This window comes from Oxyura jamaicensis, chromosome 17 (genome assembly GCF_011077185.1).
Source record: "Oxyura jamaicensis isolate SHBP4307 breed ruddy duck chromosome 17, BPBGC_Ojam_1.0, whole genome shotgun sequence".
Classification (NCBI taxonomy): domain Eukaryota; kingdom Metazoa; phylum Chordata; class Aves; order Anseriformes; family Anatidae; genus Oxyura; species Oxyura jamaicensis.
In genome coordinates, this window is record NC_048909.1 from 2,893,079 (window position 1) to 2,906,479 (window position 13,401).

Below are 13,401 nucleotides of genomic sequence, written 5' to 3' on the forward strand. Positions count from 1 at the left end.
CAAACCAGGCAGCTTCAACTGCACTCATTTATACCAACTGCAGATCTGATCCCTGGCAGCTGTGTTTGTGTATAGAAGGCTGTGTGCCCATGTAGGGAAGAAGGGAGAACTGTGAGCAATAAATACAGAGAAGGAGTTTCAGTATAGGTTATTTTCCTGACTCCATTTCTATGGCAATGTTTGGTTTAGGTTTGCTGGTCTGTTTGCTAGCTGTCTTTGCTCCTACTGTGATTTTACTGTTTCCTGTAAAGCTCAAGACTTTATAATTTATTCCTTGTTCTCTCATATATTGTACGCAGGCTAGAATAAAGCAAGGCTGCACACAAGGCTGTCTGAGCTACCCACTCAGAGGCAGCAAATGTTTCTTTGCCAGCAGACTGGAAATGCTATAAATATACACGTTTGTCTAAATAACCAACTCCTAAATAAGAAACTAGTTAGATGCCTTGGTGGCCCTGGCTGCCCAATGTGGTGTAACATGCAGTCTGAGTTATTTAGCTGGATTTTTGTGGCTCCAACTTTACTATCAATTATCCATGGACTATTTATAGCTGAAAAACATCTTTGGGGCTATTGGTGCCACTAGGTGACATGTGCTAAATCTCCCTTAAGAACTGAAAAAGAATGTAGTCGCAAGGAAAATGATAGCTGTTAGTGGTTTACCATAAATATCCTGGAAGTCAGTGAAAATGGGAACATGCTGCTAACAAGTGCAATTGAATTTAAACATCCTTCTCCATTAGGAGACAACCCACACGAGCCTGGAGAAAGGCAGCTTGTGATGGATGCATGTTCTGTTTCATGTAAAGGCCTGGGTGAGCGTGTATATGCACATGTTGCTTATTCAGAGGATGTGATGGCAGTCAGTGGAGCTGGTCAGAAATGTGCATTTCTAACTGGCACCACAGACATTGAGGTGAGGCCATGCTATCTGAGGACAAGTTGTTTCATACTGAGTTATTGTTGGTCCTTTCTGTGGGCTGTCTGAAGTACACTGCTACAGCTGGGCACATGCCTCTTTTACACATTTCTGGTGGCTTCCTCACATGCTGAACTTAATTGTCCTCTTCTGGTCCCCCTCATCCCAGAATTAGGTCGATCTGAAGTTATTATGTTTTCAGATCAGCAAGCCCAAAAGTTTTCAAAGAGAGGATTTGTGTCAAAGAGCATTGCCTCCGTTTTTTTAAAGATTTAACTTTGTCAGAATGGAATCACGATATTGATGGAAAAGAATTTGAAAAGTTTCCTTCAAAAGTGCCAAAATGAAATACTTCAAATTAAGAACCCATTTTTTTGTTTAAGTTAATCTGAGGAATTCAACCTAAGAACTTTTTATATGACCAGTATCTGCATATTTTCATAGAAAAACAATATAAGAAAAAATATTCTGGTTATAAATAGCAAAAAAAATCTCTTCTTCTCCCTGACACTGAGGTTGTGTTCTGGTGGAGATTTTTCATAAACAGAAGTTTAAGCTAGCTTCGGGACACTAGACATTTGCAGTTACATTTACAAGGCTTCTTCATCATTGTAAGACTATGAAAGGCAAGAACTCTGACTTTGTGGAATTGGCATACTGCATTGAAAATCAGAATTTTTAAACAAAATAGCAATTGAATTGGCAGTCATCCCTGCATCTTTTCCTCATGATGATTTTATCTAGGCTAATTTACATCAGGATTTTTGACACACACGAATGACAACATACAGCAACTTCTTCTGGGGGAGTTCAAAGTTTTGATTTTGCAAGAATGTCTAGTTTATTTTGAATTATTGAACACCTGTTGCTCCTGTTAAAATCAGTCTAAGTTAATGGTGCTTAGTCCTTTGCTGATAAAGCCATAAATAAACTTCTCAATACCTCTGTGAAATTCATTTTGTCATCTCTCTTTTATAGGGAGGTAAATTATTGAGGAGATACGCAATTAGTCTGGTGAAATCACTGAAAAAGGCTGATAGTCATTATTTCTCAGCTCTTAAAGCCAGCACTCTGAATGCTAGACTCTGCTGTCTAATTCCAGATCATGGAAGCAATTAAGTAAACCATATTAAATAGATACTGATGAAGCTAAGGAATCTGAGATAATTCACTATAAATAACTACATCACACGAAAAAAGAAACTCAGATATGCAGGAAACCGTTCGAAGACCTCGGTAACAGCTCTAATTGGCTAGGAAAAGGAGAAATGTTAAAACAAACAGGCACAAAAACATTATGCTTTTCCTACTGCAAAGACAATACCTGTGGTTGCTACTGAATTTATGGGTTGGGAACGCCGTCCACTGCTAACTCCATAGAGCTCAATTTCATACTCAGTACCCTCTTTCAGCCCTGTTATATCGTGGGTGCGCTCATGGCCTGGTACTATTAGTTCCAGTGGATCAGATTTCCTTTTGGTATCCCTGATTCTTAGAACAAAACTGTCGAAAACCCCATCATCCGCAGTCCAGGACAGACGGAAGCCGTCTGGAGTAGCATCTGAAACCAGAAGGTTGTCGACCTCGGGTTCTGCTTCTAAAAAGGGAGAAGATAGCAGTAGTGGAAAAAAAAAAAGTGATTGTTTTAATCAGTTCATTAGTGACCTGCCTGAGGTCTGGATATAGCATACTGCAAGAATACTCCAACCACAGTTCAAAGAAAGGGAAACAATCTGCTGGCTAGTGAAAAAAAAAAAAGAAATAAAATAATAATAATAAAAAAGAACATTAGCATTTTACAAATACTGAAGATGTATGTGAGTGTGTTTGGGCACATTCAAACATTTCAGTCTTCAACAGCAAATCCACTACATGGAAATACACCATTTGCCTCTGCCATGCAAAATTACACATGCTAATAAGTTCAAAGTGCATTTATCCCTTGCTTTTCATTGCATTACCCGTCATATGTGAAAACTTCATGTATGATAAAAACAGGCTTTTGTTATAGATCTACAGGCATGCCTGTAATACTGTCAGGTCTCTGTCTGTTAGGAGGACAACACAGAAGCTGCTTGAAAGAGTCTTTTCCTTCATGCAAAACCATTATTCCATGCATTTCTGGCCTCTGTGATACCTCTGATCAGATGAATCTTTCACTTTGATAATAAAAAAAGGCTGAAGCAGCAATGGGGAATCATGAAAATTCATATTCCTTAGCACACTTAAATCCCAAGACCTACTGTCTTTAGCAAACGAACCCACTCAAGAGGATCTCACGAGCTGTAAGACGTTAAATAACTACAGCTCATCTTCAGCTCAGTATGGTCAAGCATCACCACCTACAGAAATGCTGCTGGAGTGGTTACTGTCTTCCACAGGAAGACATTCCTATTTATTTTTTGTGAAGCTCCAATCAGGTAATCCCCAGCTTTACTGCTGCGTAATCAGTAACATGCAGATGAGACTTGATGGTTATAGGGCTAGAGAATCAGTCTGCAACGACTTTTCAAGAAAATTCAAATGCTGCTGGAAAACAGCAGCTATGATGAGGCTGAGAACATGAGCTAAGGTTTTGTGGAGAGAGAAATGCCATCTTTACAGTTGGCAGTGATCACACTTGATGGTCTGTGTGTGGAACCCACAGACAGAGTGAAAGAAATGAGGCCATAGGCAGGAAAACCAGTATGACTTTCCTCCTGAAGATCCTGACAGTTGGCAAGTTGGGGAATGCTGACGTGCCCAGCAGCTGTTAACAAGACGAGCTCCCACATGCAGCTAGTTGTCTTGAAAGACTCCGGTTAGAAGTACCTGCATGAACATAGCAGAAATTTTCACCCCTCAACCCACGTCATGCGTCTACAGGATCCCTCACAAAGACAAAAAGGAAACATCAAGTTAAAAGGAATGTAATTTCATTGGTGACCCTATCAATCACAAGGAGTTATGTGTAGCCACGATGCAAAAAAGGATGCAAAAGCCAAGGTTTGTTTTGCAAATGGACCGCATAAAACATCTTCCATGTGAGAAGAAAAGCAAGAAAGATAATGTGGAAGAGAACAATTCGTTCACATTAAAATACCTGTAATGGCCACAGTGCTTAGGGGCTTTGTTTGGTGCCCCTTGGCAAAACCATAAAGCATAACCTCATAGCCAATGCCAGTAATAAGGCCTTTAAGCTTCAGTTGCCGCTGGGCTCCCGTAAGGAGGAACTCCTGTGGGTCCAGCAGCTTGCCAGAATCCACCACGACTACAAGAAAGTTGTCAAAGGCATTCTCCGATGCCATCCACGACACTGTGAACCCGTAAGGGTTAATATCAGAGACAGTTAGGTTTTCCAGTGGGGGCATGGCCTCTAAAAGAAGGGAAGGTGCAAAAAACACACACACACAAAAAAAAAAGAAGCAAAAAAACCAAACAAACAACAACAACAAAAAAAAAAAAAACAAAAACAAAACAAAAAAAAAAAACAAAAAAACATTGCAAATTAGAACTTGTCACAGATTCCAACAGACATAAATCACACTTTTTTCCCCCAAATATGGATTTAATTGAAGTGTATAGCCCGGACCACAGGACTAGGATTTTCAATGGAGCCTCCAAAAGTTAGATGCTCAATTCTTCTTTTTCCTCAAGGGTGTCTTAACACCTCATCTCACAAGCTCCTTTGAAATTCCTTCAAAGCTCAATGTGCAAGCACATTTCTTTTGTTACACATGCACTAGAAAGCAGTTATAACAAAAACTGTTTGAGAAATTCTACACATAAAGCTTTCATTTCCTTTCACTTGTCTCCACCATGGGTGCTTTAGGGACAACTTTCAATTTTGACATTCACAGTGCCTATATTTTGCATTCTTTCCTCTCTAATTCACACGAATATCTCCAGCTTTTTTTTTTTAATGGTGGAGGGGTCAGCAGTGCCAGAAGGACTGCCAGAAGCAGGGCACGAATCAGCCAGGGTCATAGCCCTTGAAAGTACTAAATACTTGCAAGATGGCTTTTTGTGGGGGATAGGAGAGAAGCAAGAGTTTGCACTGGCATAGGGCAGGGGCTAAATGACTGCAGAACAGAGCAATAGCCTGACCAAAGAGCTTCACAGGCAGCTGCTACTGTGGCATGTTGACAACTTAAAGAAAGTCCAGTGAGGGGGCTTTCTTTTTCTCATCAGCATGATACTTGTCAATCTTTAGAGCATGTAGACCAACTTCTCAAAACTTTCCCACCATGTCTCTGAAAAAAAGGCCAAATTTTCACAAGATTGCTTCTCAGAGTTTTTTGCTCGCTCAAAATCTGACAAGTCAAATAGGAAGATCAGCTGGTTCTGTTAAGCCCTGGCCTTCATCCAGGGTCCTGGGCATTGCTAAAATTTCTCTAAACTATCTGACAAACCTTGTTTTGTTGGCCCAGAAGCTAACTCATCAGATCTTCCATCAGTCAAATTCCACTCACTTAAGAAAGGACCAGTTCCCAAAGATCCACATTTCAGTTTGGTAAACAAATGAGCCCCAAATGCTGAAATTATTTTCCTGGGGTAGGTGTTGAGTGACACCAATGTGCTAAACCCAGAAGGTTTATGAGAACTGTTGGCACATCCTACTGCTGTGTAGAGTGCCACATGTTTACCTAGCTGTGGGAAGCTTCCTCTGAAAATACCAATGTCTATGGTTTGTTTTCAAAAAGGAAGCATTTGTGCTCTGCTGGAGCAGAATATCAGGAATTTTGAAAGTAACACTTGCTCACTTCTAACTACACGTCATCAGGTGGCAGGTCAATGTTGGTGCAAAATGCAACAATTTTCCCTCAGGGAAATGATCATGGTCATTGCCTTTCACAGAACGTGCTGGCCCAGATGCTGAGGGATGCTGCTACTGGGACTAGTTCTCCCACTGTGCCTTAATGAAGTGAGGGGGAAAAAGAAAAGGCCTCAGTTTCTGCTTAATCCTACTTGGGCTTTCATATGTCTATGTGACAATCTCTAGCAGTGCATACTGGTCACATAGTGCATAGAATGTGAACTATGGTATTTATTTGATGATTTAGGCATGTGATGTTCAATAAATCCCAGTTAAAATCTGGCCAAATTATTCAGACGTAACAGATATGTAGAGGGAACATCACAAAACAGGATGCATTTTAATATCCAGTCCTCTCCCTCAGATGGAGCTACTGACAAGTTTCTCCCTTAAAGTTCAGGATTTGAAGAAGATCATTACACATGGGAGAAAGACTCCAGAGGGCTCTTGACTCACTTTAAATATAACTCCTCCTGGACAATTTTTTTAAGACCAACATGCCTGCTGTGACCCATTCCTGCGCGAGGCTTGCAAATGAAAGCATTGCTGCTGGACAAGATATTCAGCGCTGCAGAGTCTGTTCTTTTATCCATGCTGGAATGTATATTTTTATAAACTGATAAATATACTCCAAACCATTAAGCAGGTACCTGTCATGACAAAAGCAGTGAGGGGCTGTGTGTGAACACCTGCATCGGTAGTGCCCTTAATGTTAATGTCATAGCCAGTGTAATCTAGCAGGCCTGAGATGTGAGCGCTGCGAGCACCTCCTGACACCGTAAGCTCCTGGGGCTCGTGTGCTGAATAGGAATCTCTAATGTGTATAACAAACTTGGCAAAAGGCCCATCTCTTGTGGTCCACGAGAGGTTGAAGCTGTCGGGGGTAACATTTGTGAGTGTGAGCGTGCCCAGCTGTGGCTCAGCCTCTGAGGGAGAAAGGAAAACAGGTGAAGAGAGAGCATTACTTAATAGGGTGGAGGAATTAGCCACGGGGGTAATCGATTCTTGAAGCCAAAGCTGAAGCTTTTAGCCTTGTTTTGCAGTAGTTAAAGTAAAGAGGAGCACCATAACAGCTATTTTGTAAGGTTTTGGAAAGAAGACAATGAAATTAGTGCTGACTTTTTTTTTTTTTTTTTTTTTTTTTTTTTTTTCATTCAGTTTTCTTAAATACACTCAGTTTTCCTATTGAAATGTGGGCCTGATTTACAGAAACACCAACAGCATAACAGCATACAGCCCCTTGGTAAAGCCATGGGAACTGCAGTAACTCAGCACTAGAATTGTAATGGAGATACCCAGACCCAAAGCAATTCCAAAACAGATGAAATAGGATTCAGGCAGGAGTTAGGTGAGTCCAAACCAGACATCCTTGAAATCCCATTTCAGCTTCTTCTTAGTGTTCCTGTTGCCTGCCAATGTAGGTACAGAACCCTGAAGTTCATAAGGGTTTTAGTCCTGGTAGTGATCATCTCAGCACTAATCTCAGGCCAAAACCTCCCTGGATTCCAGAGCTAAGGTGTTCCTCATCCCGTGATTAGGCATAATCAGGGAATATCTAATGGACTGGACAAAAAGAACAAATAAACAAACAAAAAACACAAAACCAAGAAAACACTGCTGTAGCTCTCCCTCTTTCCAGCCATTCAATGGTAAGGGCTTTTCTTGAGAAAGCAAAGACTTTCCTTTTCTGCAAAAGGAAATTTAAAGCCACATCTCTCCCCTGCTAGGGGAGAATCTTGGCTTTTAGGCTATAGAAGGGGGAGAGCTCCCCACCATTCCTGTTTTAAGCTGTTCCATTTAGCATAAAATCAAGGATTCATGAGAGCACAGAAAGACCACAAACATGACCCTGCAGTCAGGTGGTCAAAGAATCCTGTATCTGCTCTCAGGGCTGAGTTTCTATTTTTTTCTCTTGCCAATTGAGTATAAACCAAGAACACCTTGGGAAATGCAGCCTGTGAGATACAGGAGAATAACTGGGTAAGTGATAGACGTTGAGAGAAAAACAAGAAGGACGTATCACACTGACCACAAGAACAGTGTAAGAATGAATTCCTTTTTTTAGCTAAAACGTGAACTTCTGCAAGATGTTCCAATTTTTACCTGCTGTCCCCAGTGGCAAGACTTTTAGATAACAGTTCACCTCCTTCTCTGGAAAAATCTTGGAAGAGGTGAATCCAAGTGGCCCCGATTAAGGACACATGCTGCTGTCATGCTGCCAGCCAGTGGCCATCAACGCCCCCATGGCCAGCAGTGACAAATTCACCATGTAAGCACAATACTTCTGAAGACAGGGGAGGAGATGAGAAAATATCCACAATGCAAACAGGCTTGGGAGGAGAACCCAGTGAAACCGAGCACGGAGCCATCAGCCCTGCATGCAGCTCAGAGCTGACAAACCAATCCTTTCCAGTCCGATTCCGAAATGGCCACATTCCTTCACATGCCATTTGCATCCAGTCAGGCAGGCTCACATCACGACAACCAAACTCCAAAGAATATTACATGCAAAACAAGTGGAAATTTTCTTTTCCGGTGAGTCTTAGAGAGCTCCTGCCATCCTGGAATCACCATCACCAAAGGAAAAGCTCTGACATCCAGTGGAACCAGACAGGTTTTAAAGACTCAAAGATAGCAAGGCAAGTGACAGAGTGGTGGGCTGACCATCAAGAAAGGGTGTGCTTCTTGTTTGAGCCCAGCTCTCTGCTGGGAACATGTAAAAATGCCCAGTAGAGGAGGAACACCAGAACCAGCACAAGGTGACCAGACCACTCCATGCAATCTTGGCTGGTCATTTAGCATGCTGTATGAAACTCACGTAAGAGATGCAAATGTCTTGGGAGACATTTGGTTTTAAGAAGAAAGAACCAAAACGACATGCAGGTGCCTCTCTGGTCTGACAAGGATATGAAGGCCTCCCACCCATAACAAAGCAAGTGAGGATGGGACAAATGGAAACATTATTCAGATCAAGTGCAAAGATATTCTGTGAATAACATCAGCCATCTGGAGCATGTCAGTTATATATACACAGTACTTGCAGATAAGTGTATATATAATGAAACCAATCATGGTTTACTACTGGCTCTCTTAATGCTGGGGGCACTTTTTCAGCCTTTTCCATTGTCTCAGATACCTCTTTTTCCAAGTGCTTACAAGCTCATTTTACTTCAGCCTCCCCTCACGGTGATCTTCCTATAATTTACCAATGGAATGATGATGAGTTGGAGCCACGTTTTAGAGCAGTTCGGTGGACAGAAAAAGAAAGAAGAGAAAAAAGCAAACCTAGAAGATGAAACAACAAAATACCTGTGGTTGCCAGTGCTGTCAAGGTCTGACCACCTTGCCCATCAATTACACCATGGAGTTGGATAGTGTAATTAGTGGCAGCTTTGAGGCTGGTGACTACATAGTGCCGTGAGGCCCCTGGCACTGTTTGCACCAGGGAGTCCAAAGGGAAGTCAGAGTTTCTGACTTCTAGAATAAAATGGTCAAAGGCATTGTCCTGCGCCTCCCACGTGAGCAACATGGTGTCTGAGGTAGTATTTGATACAGTGAGTTTGCTAAGGAGAGGTTCCTCTACTATGGGAAGAAAAACAAATGGAAATGCATTGCAATTATTAAAACCCAAAGCAACAAAACAAAACAAAACAAAATAAAAGTTTGAATTCACCCACAGGTCACAAAGACCTACTAACCTTATATTCCTTTATGTTTTCCACAGCCCCTGCGGTCACCCTGCCCACACTACCTATGACTCAGTGAGGATATCTGCTGATGCTAGAAAATGCAGTTATCTTGATCACTGGTGTTTGATATCAAGCTCAACATCACCGACTACCTTAATCTATTGCTATGACAAATTGCTGTGACTTTTCCTAAGATCACATGTCATCAGAAAAAAATATTTAGTAATATTAAATGATCAAAACATGAGCTATTATCTGCCTGCTATGAGAATACACCTTCTGCTTCTGTAACCTAGTCCTCTTCTTCCACTTTAACACTGTAATTGGCTACAGCACATTCGACACTTAACTTCCCTTTCTTTGAGAGTGTTTTCTGGAAAAACTGTCAGCTGTAAAACCTCAGGATGTGCAATGTGCCAACAGCTAAATGCCAACCTATTTAATTTACCAACATCAAGTAAATGCTCTCTTTCAATCTCTCATCCAACATAAACTGAATTAATAAATGTATCAGCCTTGTAGGAGTCTGCTGACACAGACTGAAATGTGCCTTAAACCAATTTAGAGAATCAGGATAAAAACTGTATCTAGAAATTGGTTTATCTGAGAGAAGGAGTGTGTCCTCTATTCTGTCTGACAAATGCATATTGCAAAAATAACATAATGAATCACCTCCCACTTGCTTCCTGGGAAATTTGTTTTGATTCTCATCACCATCAGAACTTGTCCCTACCCTAATGTTTGAACAAGAGCAAACATATTATTATGTGAATGAAATCACACCATACTGTGATTGACTGCTTTTGCTGGATGGGATAGTGGAATAACATTTACAGTTCAAAATGTCTGCGGCAGGTCGTCCTTAGAAGGTGTCAAAGACTGAGGTAGACAATTTGGCAGTGGGTAGATTGGTAGGGTAGCTGAGGGCAAGGAAATGGGCACAACCTGCAACAAAGAGTTAGAAGAAAGCAGAATTAGCATTGAGGTAGGATTTATGTACCTGTTGTAGCTGCAGAGCTTATTGCCTGTGTACGGAAACCATTAGAGATCCCATAGAGGTAGACAATAAAATCAGTGCTGGGGGAAAGCCCTGAGATATGAGCTGTTCTTGAATTGCCTGAGATGTTGAACTCCATGGGCTCCAGCAACCTGTTAGAATCAATAATTTCAATAGTAAAGACGTCGAAGTCCCCATTGGTGGTTGTCCAAGAAAGGTTGAAGCTTTCAGGAGTAATGTCGGAAACGGTTAGCTCACCAACTTCTGGGTGCACTCCTGAGGAGGGAAACAACACTGGTCAGAAGGGAACAGCCCCGTGCCTTCTCCTGCTAGAAATGCTGTGCTTCGCTATGCACATGCTGACAGCACTCCATGCTGCCCTTGGAGAAAAGGGTTTAAATAGAAGCTTGCTACAGGCAAACAGGTTTTAAGGGGATGAAATCAAATGAAAGCATCTCAAAATGCTAAAAAATAAATAATAATAATAAAAAAAAGGAAGGTTTAAAGCTATGGCTATTTCCCTTTGCAGCCATGTGTCTTTGAGGTCTGAGCATGAAAGCAGTTGCAAAAGAACATTTCCAAAAGCCCCTGGGCATTTGGACAAGACAGCTTCCAGTTTTAGGAGAAGCTAAAACTAGAGCCATTACTGTATCCAGAGGAAAAGATTGTGTTTTGTTTTAGTTCTTCTACTTTCCCTTTCTGCTGATGCCTATGAAAGCTGGCATGTAATTTGGGAGCTGGAGCCAAAATGCAAAGCAGTGATAGCTGCCTTGGGGTTTCTTCCTCTCCGTAGGCATCCCTGACATGCTACAGGAAGGCTCAGAAAATTCTGACAATTGCAGTTCCCCAGAAAGGAAAATTTTGAAAAGCCGGATGCTGAGTATGACCCAGAAAGGGAAGGGAAAACCTCAGCAGGGCATCTTCTGGTGTTTTCATTAAGTTAATAAAAGGAGAGAACATTGCATATTTAGGCAGGACACCCATGATGTCTGTTTTCTTGTTTGTGCTTCTACAGCTTCCCTTGTCTAGCCACATTTGTCTATTTTCAATGGGCAATCTGCTACCAGCTCATACTCAAGGCTCTCAAAGCAAAGGACTTCCAGACTGCAGCAGGACACAGCCCAAGGCAAGTGCCTTGTGCCACACACATTTCTACTTAAGCCAAGCTGCTTAAAGCACTATTGAAACAAGCAAGCTTTACTGTGTATAATGTTTTTGTTTTGTTTAGTTCTTACACGTACTTTTATCTCCTTCTGTGCTGAGTAATATATGCTTGGGAAAAGTAAATACGAGCAGCAAACTTTTGGCTGTCCCACAATTTCGGGAGGTTGGGAGGTTGCAAAGGTCTGTAAGGAAGCCCAGAGGCAGCAGATATTGTCTACAAGAAATAGTTCCACCACTGGTGCCCCTCTATTGCCAATTAATTCATACCCTGTTTGTTATAATGATGGTAACACTTGGACGAGTCAGTGAGCCATGCAGGGCAGACATATGTTTATATTTGCTTCTCACAGAAGAAACTCGTGATAAACAATCCTTTATCCAAAATGCAGTGTTTCACAAGATCAGCCAGAAAATTATTTCTGTGGCTCCTGATTAGTTTTATGCAAGCTTTTGATAATGCGGGGCTCACCCCACTTTTTTTCAGGTCAGTTTTATCCAGAATACTTTGGTTGAATTTGGTCTTGCATTGTAATTTTTTCAGAACAGTCCAACTGTTTAACAACCTTATGTGGCTCAGTATATGATACTATGCATGGAAGAAGCTCACTTGTGTTCTTTCCTATATGAGAACATACAGAAGGTGTCTGTCCTTGAGTCAGACACACACACTTTACACTTGCTGTTGGGTTTATTAGGTAGCTGGCACAGAATTTCGGAAATAGCTTCTGAAGGGTAAAACGCAAACATGCTCTTGGGCTTTGATTATCTGGGCTACAAAGAGCAGATTTTGTAATTTTTACAAGGCAACTTGGGCTTTCCTGAGCATGTACAACAGCCAGTTGGGTTTTGCAGTTAGTGTCAACCAGCAGAGAAGCAAATAAAGAGAACAACACAAGCCATTCTGAGGGGGGTAAAAAGAGCATTCCTGAAAGCGAATGGCTCCATGGGGGCGCTGAGACTCATATTGGAAAGTCTGATCATGAGACATTTCCATGCCAGAGATGTTCAGCCAAGCCTTAATGAGTTCAGCGCGCCCCATGCAAAGCAGACCGAGTGAGCAAGCTTTGTCGAGCAGTTGCAATTGCTCTGGCTCATGTCCCTGTCTGCAAAGGAAGGGAGCCATGAGACTGGACGAAAAGATACCTGTCGCAGTTTCAACAGAAAGCGGTTTGGTTCTGTAGCCGTTAATCACACCATAAAGTGTGATATTATAAGGTGTGTTGGCCTTGAGGCCTGTAACATTCATAAAGTGCAGTCTGCCTGGGACCGTGATATTCCGGGTTTCTTCTGGGTTGTCAGCCTCCTGCACCTGAATGACAAAGTTCTCATAGGCCCCGTCGGCTGCTGTCCAGGTGAGCTGGAAACCATCCCAGCCAGTCTCTGATACTGATAATTTTCCAAGCTCAGGTTCTTCCTCTGAATAAGGACAGAGAGTCAGTCAGTTACTCAGATTACAGAATGGTGGTGGTGAGGTATTACTTAATGACTTTCAGAGCTAATGAACTTCATTTGTAAGCAAGTGACATGGAGATGCACCCCCACACACATTGACATTTTCAGCTGCCCCGGATAACTCATAATGTCTCTTCAGAGACTTGGCAAGACAGAACAGAAAGAAAAGAACCATAAATAATATATAATATTCACATTAATGCTAAAAGACTGCTTACAGGAAGTGGCTTAAAGACTGTCTTACAGTTGCAAGTGTTTTGCCAATATTAATTACAACTCTCTATGAGACAAGTAAGTATTACTATAACCACTTTACTACAGCTATTATCAACTTGGTGTTTGTCATTACAAAGTGATTGTGAATACGGCAGTAAGACTATCGTAA

The 13,401-nt window shown here is 41.6% G+C and overlaps 1 protein-coding gene across 5 annotated transcripts in view; it reads right to left on the minus strand.

Annotated features, from left to right (window-relative positions):
- TNC (tenascin C) overlaps positions 1 to 13,401 on the minus strand; it is a 72,642-nt gene that overhangs the window by 14,833 nt on the left and 44,408 nt on the right. Inside the window, exons 11-15 of one of the 5 annotated variants that reach the window (XM_035341242.1) lie at positions 12,708 to 12,980; positions 10,404 to 10,676; positions 9,024 to 9,296; positions 4,002 to 4,274; positions 2,244 to 2,516 (exon numbers count right to left, since the gene is read on the minus strand). The exons of 1 other annotated variant lie outside the window; for it this stretch is intronic. In XM_035341242.1, the coding sequence (XP_035197133.1) occupies positions 2,244 to 2,516; positions 4,002 to 4,274; positions 9,024 to 9,296; positions 10,404 to 10,676; positions 12,708 to 12,980 (1,365 nt within the window). The remainder of the gene's footprint in view (positions 1 to 2,243; positions 2,517 to 4,001; positions 4,275 to 9,023; positions 9,297 to 10,403; positions 10,677 to 12,707; positions 12,981 to 13,401) is intronic. 3 more of the 5 variants (XM_035341243.1, XM_035341244.1, XM_035341245.1) reach the window with 3 other exon arrangements.